The sequence below is a fragment of the Mus musculus genome, chromosome 13, assembly GCF_000001635.26.
Source record: "Mus musculus strain C57BL/6J chromosome 13, GRCm38.p6 C57BL/6J".
Classification (NCBI taxonomy): Eukaryota; Metazoa; Chordata; class Mammalia; order Rodentia; family Muridae; genus Mus; species Mus musculus.
In genome coordinates, this window is record NC_000079.6 from 34,000,898 (window position 1) to 34,018,772 (window position 17,875).

Consider the following 17,875-nt stretch of genomic DNA (forward strand, 5'->3'; position numbering starts at 1 on the left):
AAGTGGTGCACAAACGTGCAATCAAAGCACTCAGACATATCAAATAAACCTTTAAATTTTTCAGATACAGGAGCTGGAAGTGTGAGTCAGCTGTTAAAAGCACATACTGCTCTTGCAGAGGACCCCAAGTTTGGTTCCCAGACTCACACCAGACAGTTCACCTGTAAACTCTAACTTCAGGGGACCTGATACCTTTCTGTGGCCTCTAGGAGAATCTGCACTCTATTATATACACACTCGTAAATAAAACAAACAAAAAACTTAAGGAAAAACAATGTACAGGAACCTGAAGAAGATAGCTCATGGTTCCTTCAGCAAAGTGCTTTCCATGGCAACATATGGATCTGAGTTCAATCCCCAGCACTCATACAGAAACAAACAAACAAAACTGGCCATGGAGACACCCCTGGTGCCTCTTGCCTTGGCCAGACAGCTTAGTCCATTCCACAAGCAAAAGGTAAAAGTAATACCTTGTATGGAAAAGAAAAAGATGCATTGTAAGAAGGAGCTAACTGGAGGTGGGCTCCTGGCCTCCCATATGTGGAGTTTTATACACACACACACACACACACACACACACCCAATCCCACCCGGAAAGAACTCCAAACAAACAAACAAACAAAAAACCCAACTTAAGTACATGTGTTTATACACTAGATGTATGTTCATTTGGGTACATACCTGTATGTGAAACTGATAAATCATACAGTAACCATAAAGGTTTTGCATTCTTTGCAGGAATGTATGTGATTTTCAGTTAGTGTACGTTTTTGTTAACATCGGTGAATGTTTGGGATTTGGGGGCATTTTATGTGTACTCTACATCAAAGTTGAGTTCCCCTAATGTCCTTTGACATTGAGCATCTTTTTAATGCTTATTTGTATGGTGAGGTATCTGGTAAAATGGCTGTGAATTTTCTTAAAGTGGTCGTGTGTATGGTTTAATAAGACTCCTTTATCGTGTCTTTTGTGGCCCTCTCTCTGTCTTGTCATATTTATCTTTTGACAATAAGGGATCACTGGACTATCGTGCAACTTTCTTCTTAATGACACCTGCAGCAACACAGTTTCTGCTTGGGGTTTCAACTACTATTTTCGAGGGCTACAAATTAATCACGTTTCTTCCTCGACAGGCTGCTGTGGTGGACGAACGATAATTTACCAGTGGTTCTGTCACCGTGTCACCTCTGAACCCACAAAGCTTGCAAAGGCCACTGTCGCACACAGCGCTATCTAGCGGGCCAAGCGGTCTCCGCCCTGACATATAGCAGCTATGACCGCCGTATTATTTTTTTTAAGGGCTCTCTCAGAACTCGCTCAGAAAGCAAGGCAAAAGTGCCATTCCTTCCGCCCGCGGGCCTCCGGGATGGTCGTGCTGCGAACCTGGCATGCTCAGTAGAGCTCAATGCCCAGCTGGGAGGCTGGCGCTCGCCCGTGCACACAGCCCCGGGGCGTGAGCAGAGGCGGAGACAGGGGCGGCCGCAGCCTAGCACCACCCCAGTAGTCCTTAGAGGAGGACCAGCGGCCCCCGGAACGGCCTCGGGAGCGCGGGTGTCGGTGCCGCTCACCTCCCGGGAGTCCAGCGGCGGTGCGGACCCGCGGAGGTGCGAGCTGGACGCGGCGGGAGGCGGCAGGCTGTGGGGGACCTGCGAGTGGCTGGGCGCCACTTCAGCACCGAACTCCGACCGGTCCTCGTCAGGGCCCAGGGCCGTCCCGGCCGGGCAGCCACGGCGAGGCGCCGCTCCTGACGTCCACCGCCCGTCCTTCCTCACCTAGGCCGGGGTACTTGGCCGCGGGAAGGCCTCTGAGGTAAGTCAGCGCGGGGGTCGAGGCCAGGGGCGCCGCCGCTAGTTTCCTCAGAAGCTGGTTTCCCGGAAGGGGCGGAGGCCGCGCGATTTCTGCGCGTGGACCGGAGGGCGGGGCTCGTTGTTTCCGGAAGCCGGGTGGCGGGCGGGACTTCAAACGTTCCCGGAAATCGAAAAGCGCGGAACTTGCTGTCATCTAGCGGGAGGTTGGACTCTTCTTGAGGTCGTTTTAGCTCAAGTCGAGACTGAAGGTGCGCCGTAGCCATGGTTACAGAGTGACTATGGAACGATTATTTTGGTAGGAATGACAGCTTCTTGAAGCTTTAGGACCCCAACAAGACTACCTAAATGTAACCTATCAACCCTGGACCTACCAGCTCTTTAAAAGGGTCTATTCCTGTTGTCTTGGGGCAGCAGGTGGCAGAGCAGTCGGTAGCTTTCATCGTTATTTTTGAGGTGAGCTGGCAAATCAGGAGTGATCTACGACCTCAACGAGAGACCAGTGTCAAACATCCAAGGCTTCTCTGGTCCTCAGTAGCATTTGCATTTATGGGTTGCTGCAGACCTTTTCTGAGTTGTGAAAAAGATAAGCCACATCCTCCTCACCTAAGCGTTGGACAGAGCCCACTGAGGATGGATGGTGCAGCCCAGGGTGACTCATTCTTTGTGTCTTGCAGATCATTTGATTTTCTTGCTCTTTTACTTTGTGCAAAGAGTTGAAGCTGTTTTAATCAAGAAATTCCACAAAAGACCTTTAGGAAAGTATTCTTTCTTAACACATGAAGACTCGATGGTAGAGTGAACTTTGGGATGCAATGACTTAATTGTGTAATTCTGTAGCCCCTGGAAAGATACTACTAAGGCTTGTGAGAAAGGTGAACTATCACAGCTGTATTGTATGTAGAAATATACTAGTCTTATTGAAAATGAAATTTGGGATGTTTTGTTTGTATGACTGACAAAAACAGTAGTAACAATTCTTAACTTTAATTTCCATTTTTCTCATTCTTTGCTACTTTGAGCCTTACACATAATGTTAAGCTTTCAAGATTGTAATAAGATATGTGCCCAAGGTAACAACTTACAAACTGGGCACAGTACTATTACACCTTAGTTAATGTCTCCTTAATATCTCCAGTAGGATCTGGAATTTGAAGCAAATATATAGTTTCCCACACATCGGTAGGATATCATTCTGGCAGATGTGTCTTACTATAAAAACATGGATATAATACTAAGTTTTTTTTAAATTTAATCTGTACATCCCCATGTTTTTAAAATGTAGAATATTCAATTAATCTGGGTAAGTCCATATGATTTTATATGTTTGTTTGTTTGTTTGTTTATTGTTTTTGAGACTGGGTCTCTTTGTGTAGCCTTTGCTATCCTGAAGCTAGCTATGTAGAAGGCCAGGCTGGCCTTGAATTCCCAGAGATCTACCTGCCTCTGTCTTCCTGGTGTCCGGATGGAAGGCATGTGTCACTATGCCTGGAATACCATGGCACACTATGCCTGGCAACAATTTCGTCTTTGCATTGGGGGTTTTCAAAAGAAAATTATTAGTTGCCTTTCTAGAAAAAAATATTAAAGAACTGAGAGTGAAAGCCTGAGAGAAGGGGTAAGGTGAATTCAATTCGGGTGAATCATTTAACCTCAACTTGTAATTTCTTTATTTGTAAATTGAAAATAGTCTTGATAAATTAATTCACAGACCACAATGTGCTGATGTGTTTGATCATACTTTGTTAAATTTTATTCCACCTTGTCTTTTGTTGGTGGTTTGATTCCTTGTTCAATGCCCTTTTGTGAAACAAGCACAGGCTGTTTTAATTAAAGAACCTTGGATGCAGCGAGCCACTGATATGTCACTTACCTGAGTAAAATCAGAATTCTTCTAAGAAGGAAGTAGGGCACAGCTAGCAGTTGACATTCTTTGTCCTCCTGCTCTTATTATACAAGATAGTCACTGAAAATTTAAGTGAAAATTAGTTGGGTTTTAAAAGGAGTGCAGCCATTAAAAGGGATATGTACACACGAATATACAACTTTTTTTTCTAAAACAAGGTCTCGCTATATAGCCCTGACTGGTCTGGAACTCACTAAGTAAGCGTGAACTTAAACAGTATTATATGTAAATATAATGTAGACTTATTTTGCCAGTGTTCATTTTGAAATTTCTGATTCATTTCAGTGGAAAAAAATTAACTTTCCTGTGGTTCTGACTTAATAATCATTTATCTCAAAACATTAGCAAATTCCATTGAGACATGACATTAGTTAAAGTTAGTTATCACTTACTATAACAGGTAAATATGACTTAGTTAAGTCTTTAAAATGGTGTTTGATTATCTGGCTTCCTACCTTACATTCAGTGGTTTTGCAATCCTTGGGTCTACCTCAATAAACTGCCCACATGGCTCTCTCAAAATACACTGCTAATAGACTGAATGGGCATTACCAGTAGAGTACATGACTGGTATGTGTGGGGCCCTGGGTTTTCTCTCCAGCATTGCTAGAAAATAGTAGTCTAAACTTGAATCATTCATGGGGTGGGGGGAATAAAAACACAAAAGAAATAATTGAGAATCTATCAAGAGAGGATTTGTGCTAAGACCAGCCCAAACTCATAAAGCATAAGACTGGAAGAACTTACTTAGGTCTAGAGCTAAGCTCTCAAAGTATAGTGAAGACATTCCCTAGATCTACACCACTGGAGTCTCTAGAGAGCCAAGCCATGGCTGCAAGATTCAGGAGGCCTAGCCAAGTAGGAGAAATAACCAGGTAGAACTCATAAGGTTGAAATCATACACTTAAATTGGCATATTTCTGGACATGGTTGTATTGGCGGTGAACATTTTTTGTGTGTTTCTTAAACTTTTTTTTTTTTTGCATATGAGTGTTTTGCCTACTTGTATATAAGTATACCACATGTGTGCTTGATAAAGCTCGGATCCCTGGGAAGTAGAGTTTCACATGGTTGTGAACTGCCACGTGGGTGCTGGGAATCAAACCCAGGTCATCTGCAAAAGCAGCAAGCACTCTTAACTACTAAGTCATCCCTCTTCCATCACCACCCACACTTTTCTGTTTGCTTTTTTCCCTCTATATAACAGGGACTCATTGTGTAGCCCTGACTGCACTGGAACTACTAAGTAAACTTGAACTCAAATGAGATCACCTGCCTCTGTCTCCCTCAAGCGCTGGGATTAAGGAGTATACCATTCACTCCCATAAAACATACTCATCTTGCATCATTTTTAGAACTGTTAACTGTATCTCAGAGCATGAGTGAATTATAACACCTCTCTGTACATACAAATTGTTATACATGCCTTTGTTACTCTGTCACATTACCAGGGACATCACTGTGCATAACTTTGTCAGTGTCCTAGGTTTGATTCCTCAGAATACATAGCTGTGGAGTTAAGGTGTAATTCTTTCAAAACATAATTTTGTTATGAATGTAATTTGTGTTTATTATAGGAAATGTAATTTTTAAAAAATGTAAAGAGTCAGGAATGGTGAACTACAGCTGTAATCCCAAAACTCCATAAACTGATGCAAGAGGATCACAAATCTTAAGCCAGCCTAGGCACACACAAGACACTGACTTAACAAAAGTATAAAGAAAGGAAAAATTTGTCCTACAATGTAAATAAATTGGTGGTGAATATTTTGGTGTCTTTCTCTATGTTTTTTTTTATATTGAATTGCCATATAATCAATTTTATACTTTATAATTTGTCAAACTACATCCTTTATTATTTAACAACTAAATAGTTCCTCTTTTAAAAAATTGTTTTACCACTTAACAGTTGTTTGCCATGTGTTTAATTCTGCTAGGCACTGAGAATAGTGGCCAAACAGGTTGGTTTTGGTTGTTGTTGTTATTGTTGTTGCTTGCTTTGTTTTGTTTTGTTTTGCCTTTCTACAGTTCATTAGAAACAATTTTGCAATAACCATTTGAGGAGAGGTGTACAGGCTCAGTAAACATCTCATAACAGGAAGACTTAAGATGGATTCCCCCAGGAAATGAGAGTACTTGGACACTTGGCAGACAGGAAACCTTACTGACTAGGGTTTAAAAGAATGTGGCTGAATAGAGAGGGGTATATGGTGAGATGAGGAAGATTGGGCAGTTTCTCATGCCCCAAAACATCTACAGGAAAGGAGGAATCAGGCCTGGAACACTTATTAATGTTAACACCTTCTGTTTCCACACTAGTCCATTCTCGGTCTCATAGACTGTCAGTAGGGACTTGTTGGGTAGTCTCAATTCAGTGTATAAGTGCTAATTCAACATATAAGCAAGTAGCACTCTGGGGCTGTTTTGCACTTTGTTTCCTTGGGGATGGCAGAGCCCTTAAGGACAGCCTTTACTTCAAGGGGAAATGATCATTGTAGTTATACCCCTTTTAATTATGCATCATATTAGAAGTGGTTTGGTTTTTGTTTTGTTTTTTGTAATGTGGAAATACATCTGTGTACACCGGCCCAGTGACACAGTGGGTTCTCAGAGTCCTGGTGTTTATAAACATAAACAACAGAGCTAACTGTAGCCACAGCCATGAAGCAGGCAAATGTATTTTCATGTGTTATTTTCTCATAAAATTCCTTGTCAGTCCCAAGATGGGCTGTTATTTCCTTTCACAGATGAGGAAATGGAGGCTTAAGTAAGTTCCTTAAAGTCACGAGGCAACTGAGTTAAGAGTTCATACCTCAGGAAGATCTTTGTTCTGCACTGCCTTACTGGTTCCTGCTAGCACGCTTCCAGTGCCTTCCTCCCTCTTCAGCCTTCACTCTTCCATCTGAGCTGCCTCCTCTCTTTGCCCCTACCCCACTACTATTCATCTTGCTAGGCAGTGCCTGAGACATGGAAAAGATCATTTGATGTGTCCATCAGATACCAGTTGTACTGTTATCCTGGTGTCCTCTAGGAAGACTCTGTACAGTGTAGGAGATTTGCTTACCCAAGCATTCTGCCACAGGCCACTAGACAAGATTATAGGCACCCTATGCTTGTGAGTTATTGTCTATTCCTTGAATAACTCAAGATAACGTGTCTGCAACTTGTAGACCTGTAAGTTCCTAATGACAGAAAACTTCTCACCTAAACTATCCAAAACCTTTAACACAGAGTTAGAGGATTCCCAGAACCAGGCCTGATAAGTAGTGGTGCCTCTGTACTTCTTGATACTATTAAATGTCTTAGGTTTTCTCCCAGAGTGAAGCACACTGCAGCCATGTCTTCCACTGTGCACGGAGTGTTTCCTTGGAGATGACAGAGCCTTCAGGAAGAGCCTTTACTTCATGAGTGATGACTATCATAGTTTGATGCCTTTTAAAGACATCACCTCAGAGATGTTCTTTGTGTACTTCTTAGGTCTCCTGGATTTTCTTTTTGGTCATTACTTCATCTTTTAGGTTCTCACTAAAGTGTACTGTAACCCATAAACTACTCTTTCCTTGTATTTAACCTTCCATCCTTTGGAGTTTTCTACCTTCTTTTCACAGCATTCAGAGATGGAATGAACTTGGCTTGTGTTGAATGGGCACTGTGTATAGTGAGTAACCTCGTATGTGTGGGTGACCAAGAAGATGTTGAACTCAGCAAAGCTGTGGTATTCATCCTGGCACTGAGGCTGCTCCATACCTACCCACTAGGGTACTCTCCTTCAAGTCCTCATCCTGAGGAACACTGAATGCCACTCAGTAGAGATAGGCAGATCCCAGGAGTCATCATCCTTTTCCCATCTTCCTGTTCAGCATTATTGTTTTTATATTCTTCCAGTCCCTACCTTTACTCGTAATTACTTAAGACATATATATATTTCCCAATATTATTCAACAGACTAATTACCTGATGTTCTTACCCAGTGCTTGTTACTGCTGTTTGTTATATATAGAGAGAGTCTAGCTCATAAGGAATGTTTTATTTTGTTTTTATACTTTTGGGAAGGAAACTTATGTCTAATGTGCTTAACATTATAATCTAAGAATATCATCAGACTATGACCTCTTTCTACACAAACATTCTTAGTTTGGGGAATCCTGCCCTAAAGAGAACATCCAGGACCCTCTAAAGACAAAGCCCAAGTTTATTTGAAGATGGCTCAGGTTATAAATTAACAGAGAATCGTATTTTACCTCATTCCTAATCCTAGACACATATATTCATTGGTAGTGACTGCTCCTTATTTTTTCCAGTCCATCTTTCCACTGAGAAGTAGTATCCTGAGGAGGTCCAGGTGATGAGGAAGGTCTCACTCAAATCCTCTTGTGTTGCAGACCACCTCCACTCCTAACCTAGGGTCACACTAGTAAAGTTGCTACCCTAAAAGTCATTACCCCTTGTCCATTGCCAAGTCTACTTTTTGTCCCTAGAATTTTTCCTTCCCACTGAACTAAACTATGAATTTCAGTGGATGCTCAATTCATGTTATCTAACACATGTAGCTTTCTGATAAAATGTTTTTGATTTTTTTCTAGTGTTCCATGATGCCAGACATGAAGCATCCCCTGTAATATAAATCACAGTCTTCCGTAACTCTTAACTGAACAGCTCATGTCACAGATTATACTTCTCCTCAAGAAAAACAAAGGCACTCCATATATGTGGTACTTCTCCTCAAGAAAAACAAAGGCACTCCATATATGTGGTACTTTGGGAGGTGGAGGGTTCTGAGATAAGACTCACTGTATTTTCTAGCTGGTCTAGAACTCACTGTGGAGTACAAGCTAGCCTCAGACCTTTAATCCTCCTGACTCAGCCTCCTAGGTAATGGGATTCCAGGCATGTGCTACTATCCCTGGCAACATGTAGTATGTTTTGTTTTGTTTTGTTTTGTTTAAATCACGGTCCTTTTGCCCTGAGACATCCTCTCTGATTGCTTTATAGGACACAGCACTAAGCAAGAACCAAAAGTGGTGTGTTGGAGATTCTGAGCAATCAAAATGCAACCAGACATGTCCTTGGACAATATTAAGATGGCATCCAGTGACCTGCTGGAGAAGACAGACCTAGACAGCGGAGGCTTCGGGAAGGTGTCCTTGTGTTACCACAGAAGCCATGGATTTGTCATCCTGAAAAAAGTATACACAGGGCCCAACCGCGCTGAGTGAGTTGGGGGCATAAATGGGCTTGGCTTTTTGCTAGCTGACTGCAGAAAGTAGTTATCTCCATCTGTGTGGCTAAACACAGAGGTTTGAATGAGGCTGACCTGCAGGGAGACTTGACACACTGGCTAGCTCAAGGGTGACCATAACTCTTACTACTATTTTGGATGAGGACTTTGGGGTTAATTAAAAAGATATTAATGCTTGAGAAATATACGAGGAAGACATCACTGAAGACAGAAAGCTGGGTAGTAAGGGAGGCAATGAGAAGAAAACAGCCATGGCTGCAAACACCTAAACCTGAAGTACAAAAAAAGGCCAATTCTGTCTCAGAAAAACAAACAGACAGACAGACAGCAACCCTGTAAAAGGTGGAGAGCTTCTCTTCTCCTCAGGCTAGTTTGAGAGGGGCGCCTTTTTTCTTAATGTGTTTTCCAGCTCAGTCTTCATCAGGCCAGATCGATGCTGCACTTTTTATTAGTTGATTTGCATGTTGTAACTGCCCGACTTCTAGTTCCTGAGACAAAACAGGAGGGAGGAGTTTAGATGAGGAGAAGCCTCCCTGCCTTCTAGGACCTGTCTGCCTGGAGATCAGAAAAGACCTCATTGTGACAAATGTCTGCAAATGGTGCACACACTGCAGGGACACTGGAGCTTCTTAGGCACCTGGGTAGAAGGGTTTGCCCTGCCCTGCCCTGCTCAGCCTAGCTCCTTTCCTGGCCACAGGTACAATGAGGTTCTCTTGGAAGAGGGGAAGATGATGCACAGACTGAGACACAGTCGAGTGGTGAAGCTACTGGGCATCATCATAGAAGAAGGGAACTATTCGCTGGTGATGGAGTACATGGAGAAGGGCAACCTGATGCACGTGCTAAAGACCCAGGTAGGTGGCACTGTAAGGCAGTCTGTGCTAATGTATCAGGTACTAACTGCTTTGGCGGCTTAGAGTGTAGCTTTCTGGTTGGGAATTTTGTTTTCATGGTTTGGACTTCCTTGCTTGCTTACTTGCTTTCTGGCTTTCTTTCTGTCCTTACTTTTGTTCATACATTTGTTTATTTGTTTGTTGAAACTTTTATTATTATTGAGACAGGGTCTCTCTCTGCTATATAACTCTGGCTTTTCTGCAACTCATATATAGACCAGGCTTGGATTAAAGGTGTTTGCCCCCAAATGGTCTGATAGATATATGTATAAATGATAACAAATCTGAGTTGATTGATGAAAATGTCTATGCTGTAAATGACAGGTGGTAATGAACAAAAGTGTGTGCAATGTTGTTGACTATAAGAGAAAGTGGGATATTAGCAATTGTACTTTTAAACCATTTAAGAAGTTGCTATAGGTTAAATCTAGAATATAAACCACAGCAATATAAAATGTAAAATCAGGGAAGAGATGAATTTATCAAAACTAGATAATTTTTTTAAAAAGTTTCTTTACCTGTTAGGGTCTGTGTCTTATGCTAGTTCTTCAGGAGCCCATAGCTGACATACAACACAGGCAAGTACACGAGGCAGAAGAAGCAACTGGAGCATATGATGTGATGGATGGTGTCTGATAGGCATACAGTCACCTGCTGTGGAACACAGGCAAGGTGCCCACCCCAACCTGAGCTAGGTGGGAAAGGTTTCCCGCAGAAAGGCAAGGTGAAGCAGATAACTAAGGAGTAAACATTCCAGGCACAGAGAATGACATGGAGGAAGGAATTAGGGGATGCCAGTGTGTAGAACTGCCAGTCACCAACTTTGGACAGAGCACAGATGTCATGTAAGGGGCAGCGGCATTTCTGCCTTTGTCCCAAATATTTCCCCTCCCTCCATCTCCCCATGCCTTACAACTGCACAATCAACAGATCCCTCAGAAACATGGACATGGTGGGAAGGATAAAATATGGTACACGTGGCACTGAGGTTTTACCAGATGGTTCTCTTCCCCCAAACCAGGTAAGATCAGCCATGTGACAGAAGTAGGCATTTTGATCCAGAGATAAGTCATCTGTGATGAGAGCCTTTCTGTGGGGTCAGCCAATGATAAGCTTCACAAGATAGGGACAAGAAAAGTCAAGGACCCAAGAGAAGCGGGAAGAGGTTGGGCGGGGGACAATGATACCTTCTAACAAAGCTTTCCTGAAAGTATACTGATGAAGGCAGGAACAGTCTCTGCTGCTAGTTTTAATTAATCAACTAATTTTTGCAAACAAGGGCAATGACAATGCTGCTCTCAAACTTTTGGATCCTTTTGCCTCAGCCTCCTTGGTATCTGGGACTGGAAGTTTGTGCCACCAGATCCAGCCCTCTGCTATCTTTTCTATTGTGGAAGCTGCCAATGCTGTGGTTCCATTAGAGCATGGATAGATGTGGTGTGATGACTATGGTTCCACATGCCTCGGGAATCCAAGCTCCATCCCCTGATCTTTTAGCCTGTAACCCAGTAACAGACACCTATAGGTTTTTAAGAATCATTCTGTCTGTAAGCTAGTTTTAGTATTAAGAAAAACTGAAATACTTCTAAAACAGAAACATACATCTCTTAAATGATGACATTGAGGTTGATATAATTAGAGTATAATTTTAAGAGTGACCTGAGATTCTACAAAGATCTAAAATGTCTGCTGCCAGCTCACCACATAAACCCTAATGGAAACTGCATGGTATCATGCATGTGGCAGAGATGCTTATGTGCTTGTTGGCACTGTAAACATCCTTCCTTGAACTCTATGTCTCTTTGTATCATTTCACATTCCCATTTCCCTGATGTTATTCTTATGTAAATACATATGTCATATCACAACAGTATGCTATGGAAATGTTGGTGGGTTTGCTATTCATTCAAATGTTCTAAACATCATCTTACATATACAGAGGCAATATTTGGAGTAGTAGGAGAACTAGAAGTAATAGTAATAATAATGGTAACAATAATAATAAATGTCATTGTTTGCAAGGAGTTTGGTTTCAAGGTTTTTCAAACATGAGCTTTTATTACATAATAATGTAATAGAATGAAGGAGTCCCAGGTTATTCTATTATAAATGATTTATTTATTTTCTAGGTGAGAAAGGTGGGATATATTTCACCATTTTCTCCTTCCCTTTCCTCGTAACCCCCAACATCCCCTTAATTACTTTCTCTCAAATTCATGGCTTCTTCTTCTTCCAGTATTTTTATATGCATATAGATCGGCACAGAATTTATTTTTATTGTTTGCACTAAACAAAATACAGCATTAGTATTTGGCTATCCTATAGGCCCTGGGGTAAAAATCTTTCTTGAAAGGAGCTTGTTTCCCAGGGGCAGCAGTGCTATGGACCACATGGTGGGAGGAACCTGATAACACTAACCTTGGTCTCTCATCCCACCCTCATGAGTGGAGTAATTGCTCTTGCCTGTTAGATTGCCTCTTCACTTCATAGACTTAATGTGTTATTCCAGATAGATGTCCCACTTTCATTGAAAGGAAGGATAATCGTGGAGGCCATAGAAGGCATGTGCTACTTACATGACAAAGGTGTGATACACAAGGACCTGAAGCCTGAGAATATCCTCGTTGATCGTGACTTTCACATTAAGGTAATCCACAATCTGTATACTTTGAGAAGGCTGAATAATTGTAGTTTAATTTTCCACTGGAAATCCATTCCTGATCATGATGAATGCAGCATTCAGCAGCTTGCCACTGCTTGCAAGGCTGACATGGTATGAAAGGTGCAGGCTTGACTAGATCAAGAGAAGACTGTAAGGACACAGTGATGAAAAAAAATCTCATCCCTGGTTCCTGGGTTTTGTTTCCTTCTGATTAGACTTAGAAATGGAAGCAGTCAAGGGTTGCTGTCTTCACTCTACAATGGGCTATCTCTTCATCATTTTTCCCTGGGAATCTTGTGACTAAGACTTCTCCACCCTGGAGATAAAGGGAATATGGAAGTGTATGGAGAACATTCTTAGAATTCAGAAGTGGCTTAAAAGCAGCAGTAAATCAACCATTTTGGCCTCAGAATCCTCCACTTTGTGGAGCTGGAGGTATGGTTCAGCAGGGAATACCAGGCTTACACATCTGAGGTGCTAGGCTCAGACCCAGCACTCCAATCAAAGACTTCTGCTTTGACATCCTGTTTATATCGATTTTCATTTAAAAAGTCAATTTCCTTTTGAAAATTCTTTTTGTTATAGCAAAGATAATAGGGAAAAGGACACCCATCTTTTGCCTATTCAGGGACTACATTTAACTGAGGAAGCAACAACACATATAATTAGTCTTGGTAGCTAGAATCCAAGCTGGAGACCTAAATGGGGACTAGATAGCTTAGGTCAGAGTTCTGGGTTTCTTCCACAGACCTATACCAACAAGAAACAAAAAGAACCTGAGAACATGTAGCACTGAGGAAAAACCAGGACCTACCTACAAGACCCACATCAGACACCGTTCATGTCTCAGAGTAATTAATCCCAGTGCCTTTCACCCTTTCAGTTCTGTTCATTCTTTCAATTAAGAACTTACCCTTTGTGATCTGGGTTAAAATCTGTGAATTTCAGGTAAGCACATGCTCTAGCCAGCTCCTCCCTAAATGCTTCTTAGAGACAGAAGAGGACCATCTCCTTGGATTTTCCCATAACTGTCCTGCTCTGCCATTTTCCCTTGCCACTTTCTTCTTTGCTATGTCTGACTTGGTTATCTTTCTCTGCCTTTATGTGTGTTTCCATTTCTTTCTCTCCATCCTGTCTTCTCTTAGGTTCAAACTGCCAACTCAAAACAAGTAGCAGCAACCATCTCACCCTCGGGGTGGCTTTGGGATGCTCGGAAAAACAGCCATCGTCCTCTGGATGCCATTGGGCAAATGAAAGGTGTAGTAACCAGTCTCTATCTTCCCCAGAAACAAAAACAAAAACAAAAACACATGCAAAGTAAATGAAAAATTAGTACAAACACCATTTTGTTGTCTTGCCCCAGTCTTATTGCTAAGAATTGAGATGTCAAGGCCCCACCCACCTGGTGAATGAAAAGAAAGGACTTCTGTAAGTTGTCCTCTGATTCACACACACATCTTGGCATATGTACTCCCCCCCCCTCCCGAAATACATAAATGTTTAAAAGAAACTTTAAAAAAAATAATTGATATGCCAGTATTTTACATAAATATTCTGAGAATCTGTTGCAAGGTAGCTATTCAAGATAGGCCCCATGCAGCCACTGGAAAATTGATTGTGCCACACATGTACTGGATAAGACCCAGACTTGATTTCATGAAAATCCAGCTTAATTTACTTGTAGCCTTAGTGATAACTTCCATTGGCCCCTCTTCTTTTCCAGATAGCCGATCTTGGTGTGGCTTCCTTTAAGACATGGAGCAAACTGACTAAGGAGAAAGACAACAAGCAGAAAGAAGTGAGCAGCACCACTAAGAAGAACAATGGTGGTACCCTTTACTACATGGCACCCGAACACCTGAATGACATCAATGCAAAGCCCACGGAGAAGTCGGACGTGTACAGCTTTGGCATTGTCCTTTGGGCAATATTTGCAAAAAAGGAGCCCTATGAGAGTAAGACATTTATAGTCACATGATTTTGATAGTTATCAAAACTGTTAAATGAGGGTTAGTGAGATGGTTCAGTGAGTAGACATTTACCACTGACCCTGATGGCCTGAGTTCAGTCCAAACTCCAGGACTTATGTGGAGGAGAGAACTGACTTCTGAAAGTTGACCTCTGACTTCTATACATACACTGTGGCATATAGATGTATCTCCACCTCCACCTCCACCTCCTCCTCCTCTTCTTCTTCCTCCTCTTCTTCCTCTCTCTCCTTTTTCTCTCTCCCTCTCTTTCTTTCTCCTTTCTCTCTCCTCTTTTCTCTGACTTTCTGATATATATAGACACCCCCACACTATACTTTTTAAATATAATAATTTTTAAACATGAAATAATGCCCTTTAGTGAATTCTGTTAAAAATCTATAATTGTTTATTTAATTTCTTTCTGTAGAATCATAAAGGCCAATCCCATATCTAATTTATTTACTGCTATTTAAAAGGGATCACCATCTCTTTGCTGATGTCTCTTAAACCTTAGTCTCTGACTATGATCAAGATATTCACAGACCTGTTAGACCCAGCAGATACACACACCCCACATAGATACCACATACATATAGACACACATACACAGAGAGAGAGAGGGGGAGAGAGAGAGAGAGAGAGAGAGAGTGCCTGAAATATATTAGGTACTCAGGAGACCTTTGTTGAATTAGTCATCCCAGTTTAGAATAAACTCATGGGGTAAGTAGACTACTTTATAGTATAGCTTAGCTTGGGAGTTGCTATAAAACTCCACTATTCTTCTAGAGTAGGAACTTACTACCAGGCATACACCCCATACCTTGATTCTATTTGTGAATGAGCCTTTTTCATTATCTACTGTGGACAGTTCAGTCAGCTGGGAATGGAAAGGTAACTAAATCATTGTTTGTACAGGGGAAAAGTCATCCTTCGGTTTGGTTAAGTGTGGAAAGGAAGGACTACTTTCTGTGACTTCTTCGTGATTACTAACCCCAGTAGATCAGGGATCACCATCTCTTTGCTGATATCTCTTAAACCTTAGTCTCTGACCATGACCAAGATATCGACAGACCTGTTAGACCCAGCATTTATACCACAAGCACCTCCAAAGTAGCATCCCCCAAACAAGTTGCCAAGTTTATGAGCACAGTACAGGTTGCTTACCACCTGCACTGAGTGGCACAATAAGCAACTTTAACTGTTCTCATCATGATTGTTTTTACCAGAACCCATCATTCTTACTTCTAGAGTATTAGTTAGCATGTATATTTCAAGTCACTCTCCTTAAACTGAGCTTCTTAAAGCTCAGACCATCCTGTATTTGCCTCTGTATTGAACTCGGGAGAATGCCATGACTTTACCCGTTTGTTTGTTCTGTGAAAAGGTAGCTTTGTTTTGAATTTTGTTTCTCTTCTGCAAAATCAAAACATCATCCTACCATTTCTGTAGTAGTCTGCATCAATTCCTTGCCACAAGACTGTTACTTTATGGAATGAGACAGCCATGGAAAAATCATATCCTAGATAGAGAGACAAAAGAGCAGTATTATCCAGGTCCTGGCATCTTCCTGCTTGAGAGTAAAGTGTAACTGAAAGCCCCAACTGAAGTTCACCCCTCTTTGCAGATGTCATCTGTACTGAGCAGTTCGTGATCTGCATAAAATCTGGGAACAGGCCAAATGTAGAGGAAATCCTTGAGTACTGTCCAAGGGAGATCATCAGCCTCATGGAGCGGTGCTGGCAGGCGATCCCAGAAGACAGGCCAACATTTCTTGGTAAGAATGGGTTGCGTGCCTATTTAGGATGCATCTAACATAGTGACTCTCTTCAGTAAGGTGACACTGGTAATTTAGTTACTTTTCCTATTGCTATGACAAAATAGACGACAAAGCAACTCAAAGAAAAGGTTTATTTTGGCTCAGTTTAAGGGTAAAGTCTACCATGGCAGGACGCCACAGTAGCTACAATACAAGGCAGTTGCCCACATTGCATCTAGAGCCAGGAAGGAGACAGACATAGATGCTGGCAGTCATTTGCTCTCTTGTATTCAGTGCAAGGTCTCAGCCCATGGGATAATGCTGCGCACATTCAGGGTGAGCTTTCCCTGCTTCACACCCCCACAGGCACACCCAGAACTGTGTTCCCTAGTGTCACCCAGAAGTGCGACCGTAAATCCAATCAAGTTGGTAAGGAAAATCAGCCATCACAGTTAGAAACATATGTTGAATACCACATCACATGTAGCTTCAAACTGACTAGATAGATATCAAGCACCTTGTCAATGAAAAGGTCCTACCCGTCCCCAAAGCATGGGCTTCTTCATTTCCTCCTTTAGTTTCGGGGGATTAGCACTGTTATTGTTTTGGGTTTTGTTTTGTTTTGTTGTTTTGTTTTGTTCTTTTCGAGACAGGGTTTCTCTGTGTAGCCTTGGCTGTCCTGGAACTCACTCTGTAGACCAGGCTGGCCTTGAACTCAGAAATCCGCCTGCCTCTGCCTCCCGAGTGCTGGGATTAAAGGTGTGCACTACCCGGCTACTGTTACTGTTTTGAAGCACATATAATGCTTTCCATTTTAGCTCTTGTAAGTATACTGTCCAGTGGTGTGAAATCCATTCTGCTTTTTCAACATTTACCACAATTTATTTCCAAGTTTCCTCAGCCAGAGCACAGCTCTGTACTCGGGAAGCATTAGCTCTGCGTCCCCTTTCCTCTCTTCTCTTCCCAGCCTTAGCAGTCACCATTCTGTTGACTTTGACTTCCCCAAGTGTCTCATGTAAGCCAAAATTGCACAATACTTCTGTTTTGTATCTGTCTTGTTTTACAGACTAAGTCTTTAAGGTTCATCCATGTGGTAGTATGTGTCCGAATTTCCTTTTTATTGCAGAATAAGATTCTACTCTATAGATAGTTTTTGTGTGAGTGTTCATCTGTTGATAAACACTTGCCCTAACCATTTCTAGCTTCTTTCACTTATTTGCCTCCCTAGTTAACATTCTTATTAGTATCCTTAGGAATGAATTCTGCCATTTAGGTTAGCCCTGTAGTTGAGGAAATTGAAGGAGACATGAGCGTTTGGCCCGTTCTGCACCCATCCTATCCCCTAGATTACCTAGGAGTATGAAGTAGGCCAAAGGAGAAGAGCAGAGATACAATAGGAGGCATTCAGGAATGTACAAAGCATCATGTTGTTGTATTTATGTGAGAAAAGAGAACTGGAGTGCCACCCATTCCCACTGTATAGACCAAGCTGACCTCAAATTTACAGAAATCCCCTGCCTCTGCCATCTGGTTGCTGTGATTAAAGGTATGCCACCATGCATAGCTAAAGCCCCATCTGTTACAAGTCCCACAACTCCTGACCGTGTTGCTGGCTGAGGACCAGGTCATACACTGAAGGTTGTT

The 17,875-nt window shown here is 42.0% G+C and overlaps 2 protein-coding genes across 6 annotated transcripts in view; one reads left to right on the forward strand and one right to left on the reverse strand.

The window, feature by feature from the left end:
- Nucleotides 1–1,897, reverse strand: part of Serpinb6a (serine (or cysteine) peptidase inhibitor, clade B, member 6a) — an 84,877-nt gene extending 82,980 nt beyond the window's left edge. The window contains exon 1 of one of the 2 annotated variants that reach the window (NM_001243192.1): nt 1,773–1,897. The gene's annotated coding sequence lies outside the window, so the exon portion shown is untranslated. Of the gene's footprint in view, nt 1–1,568 lie in introns of both variants that reach the window. The other variant, XM_011244299.2, reaches the window with a different exon arrangement.
- Nucleotides 1,328–17,875, forward strand: part of Ripk1 (receptor (TNFRSF)-interacting serine-threonine kinase 1) — a 32,946-nt gene continuing 16,398 nt past the window's right edge. The window contains exons 1-7 of one of the 4 annotated variants that reach the window (XM_030247206.1): nt 1,328–1,809; nt 8,704–8,923; nt 9,648–9,804; nt 12,353–12,490; nt 13,651–13,762; nt 14,229–14,460; nt 16,100–16,249. In XM_030247206.1, coding sequence (XP_030103066.1) covers nt 14,349–14,460; nt 16,100–16,249 — 262 coding nt within the window. In that variant the 5' untranslated portion in view covers nt 1,328–1,809; nt 8,704–8,923; nt 9,648–9,804; ... (1 more) ...; nt 13,651–13,762; nt 14,229–14,348. The other 3 variants (NM_001359997.1, NM_009068.3, XM_006516609.4) reach the window with 3 other exon arrangements.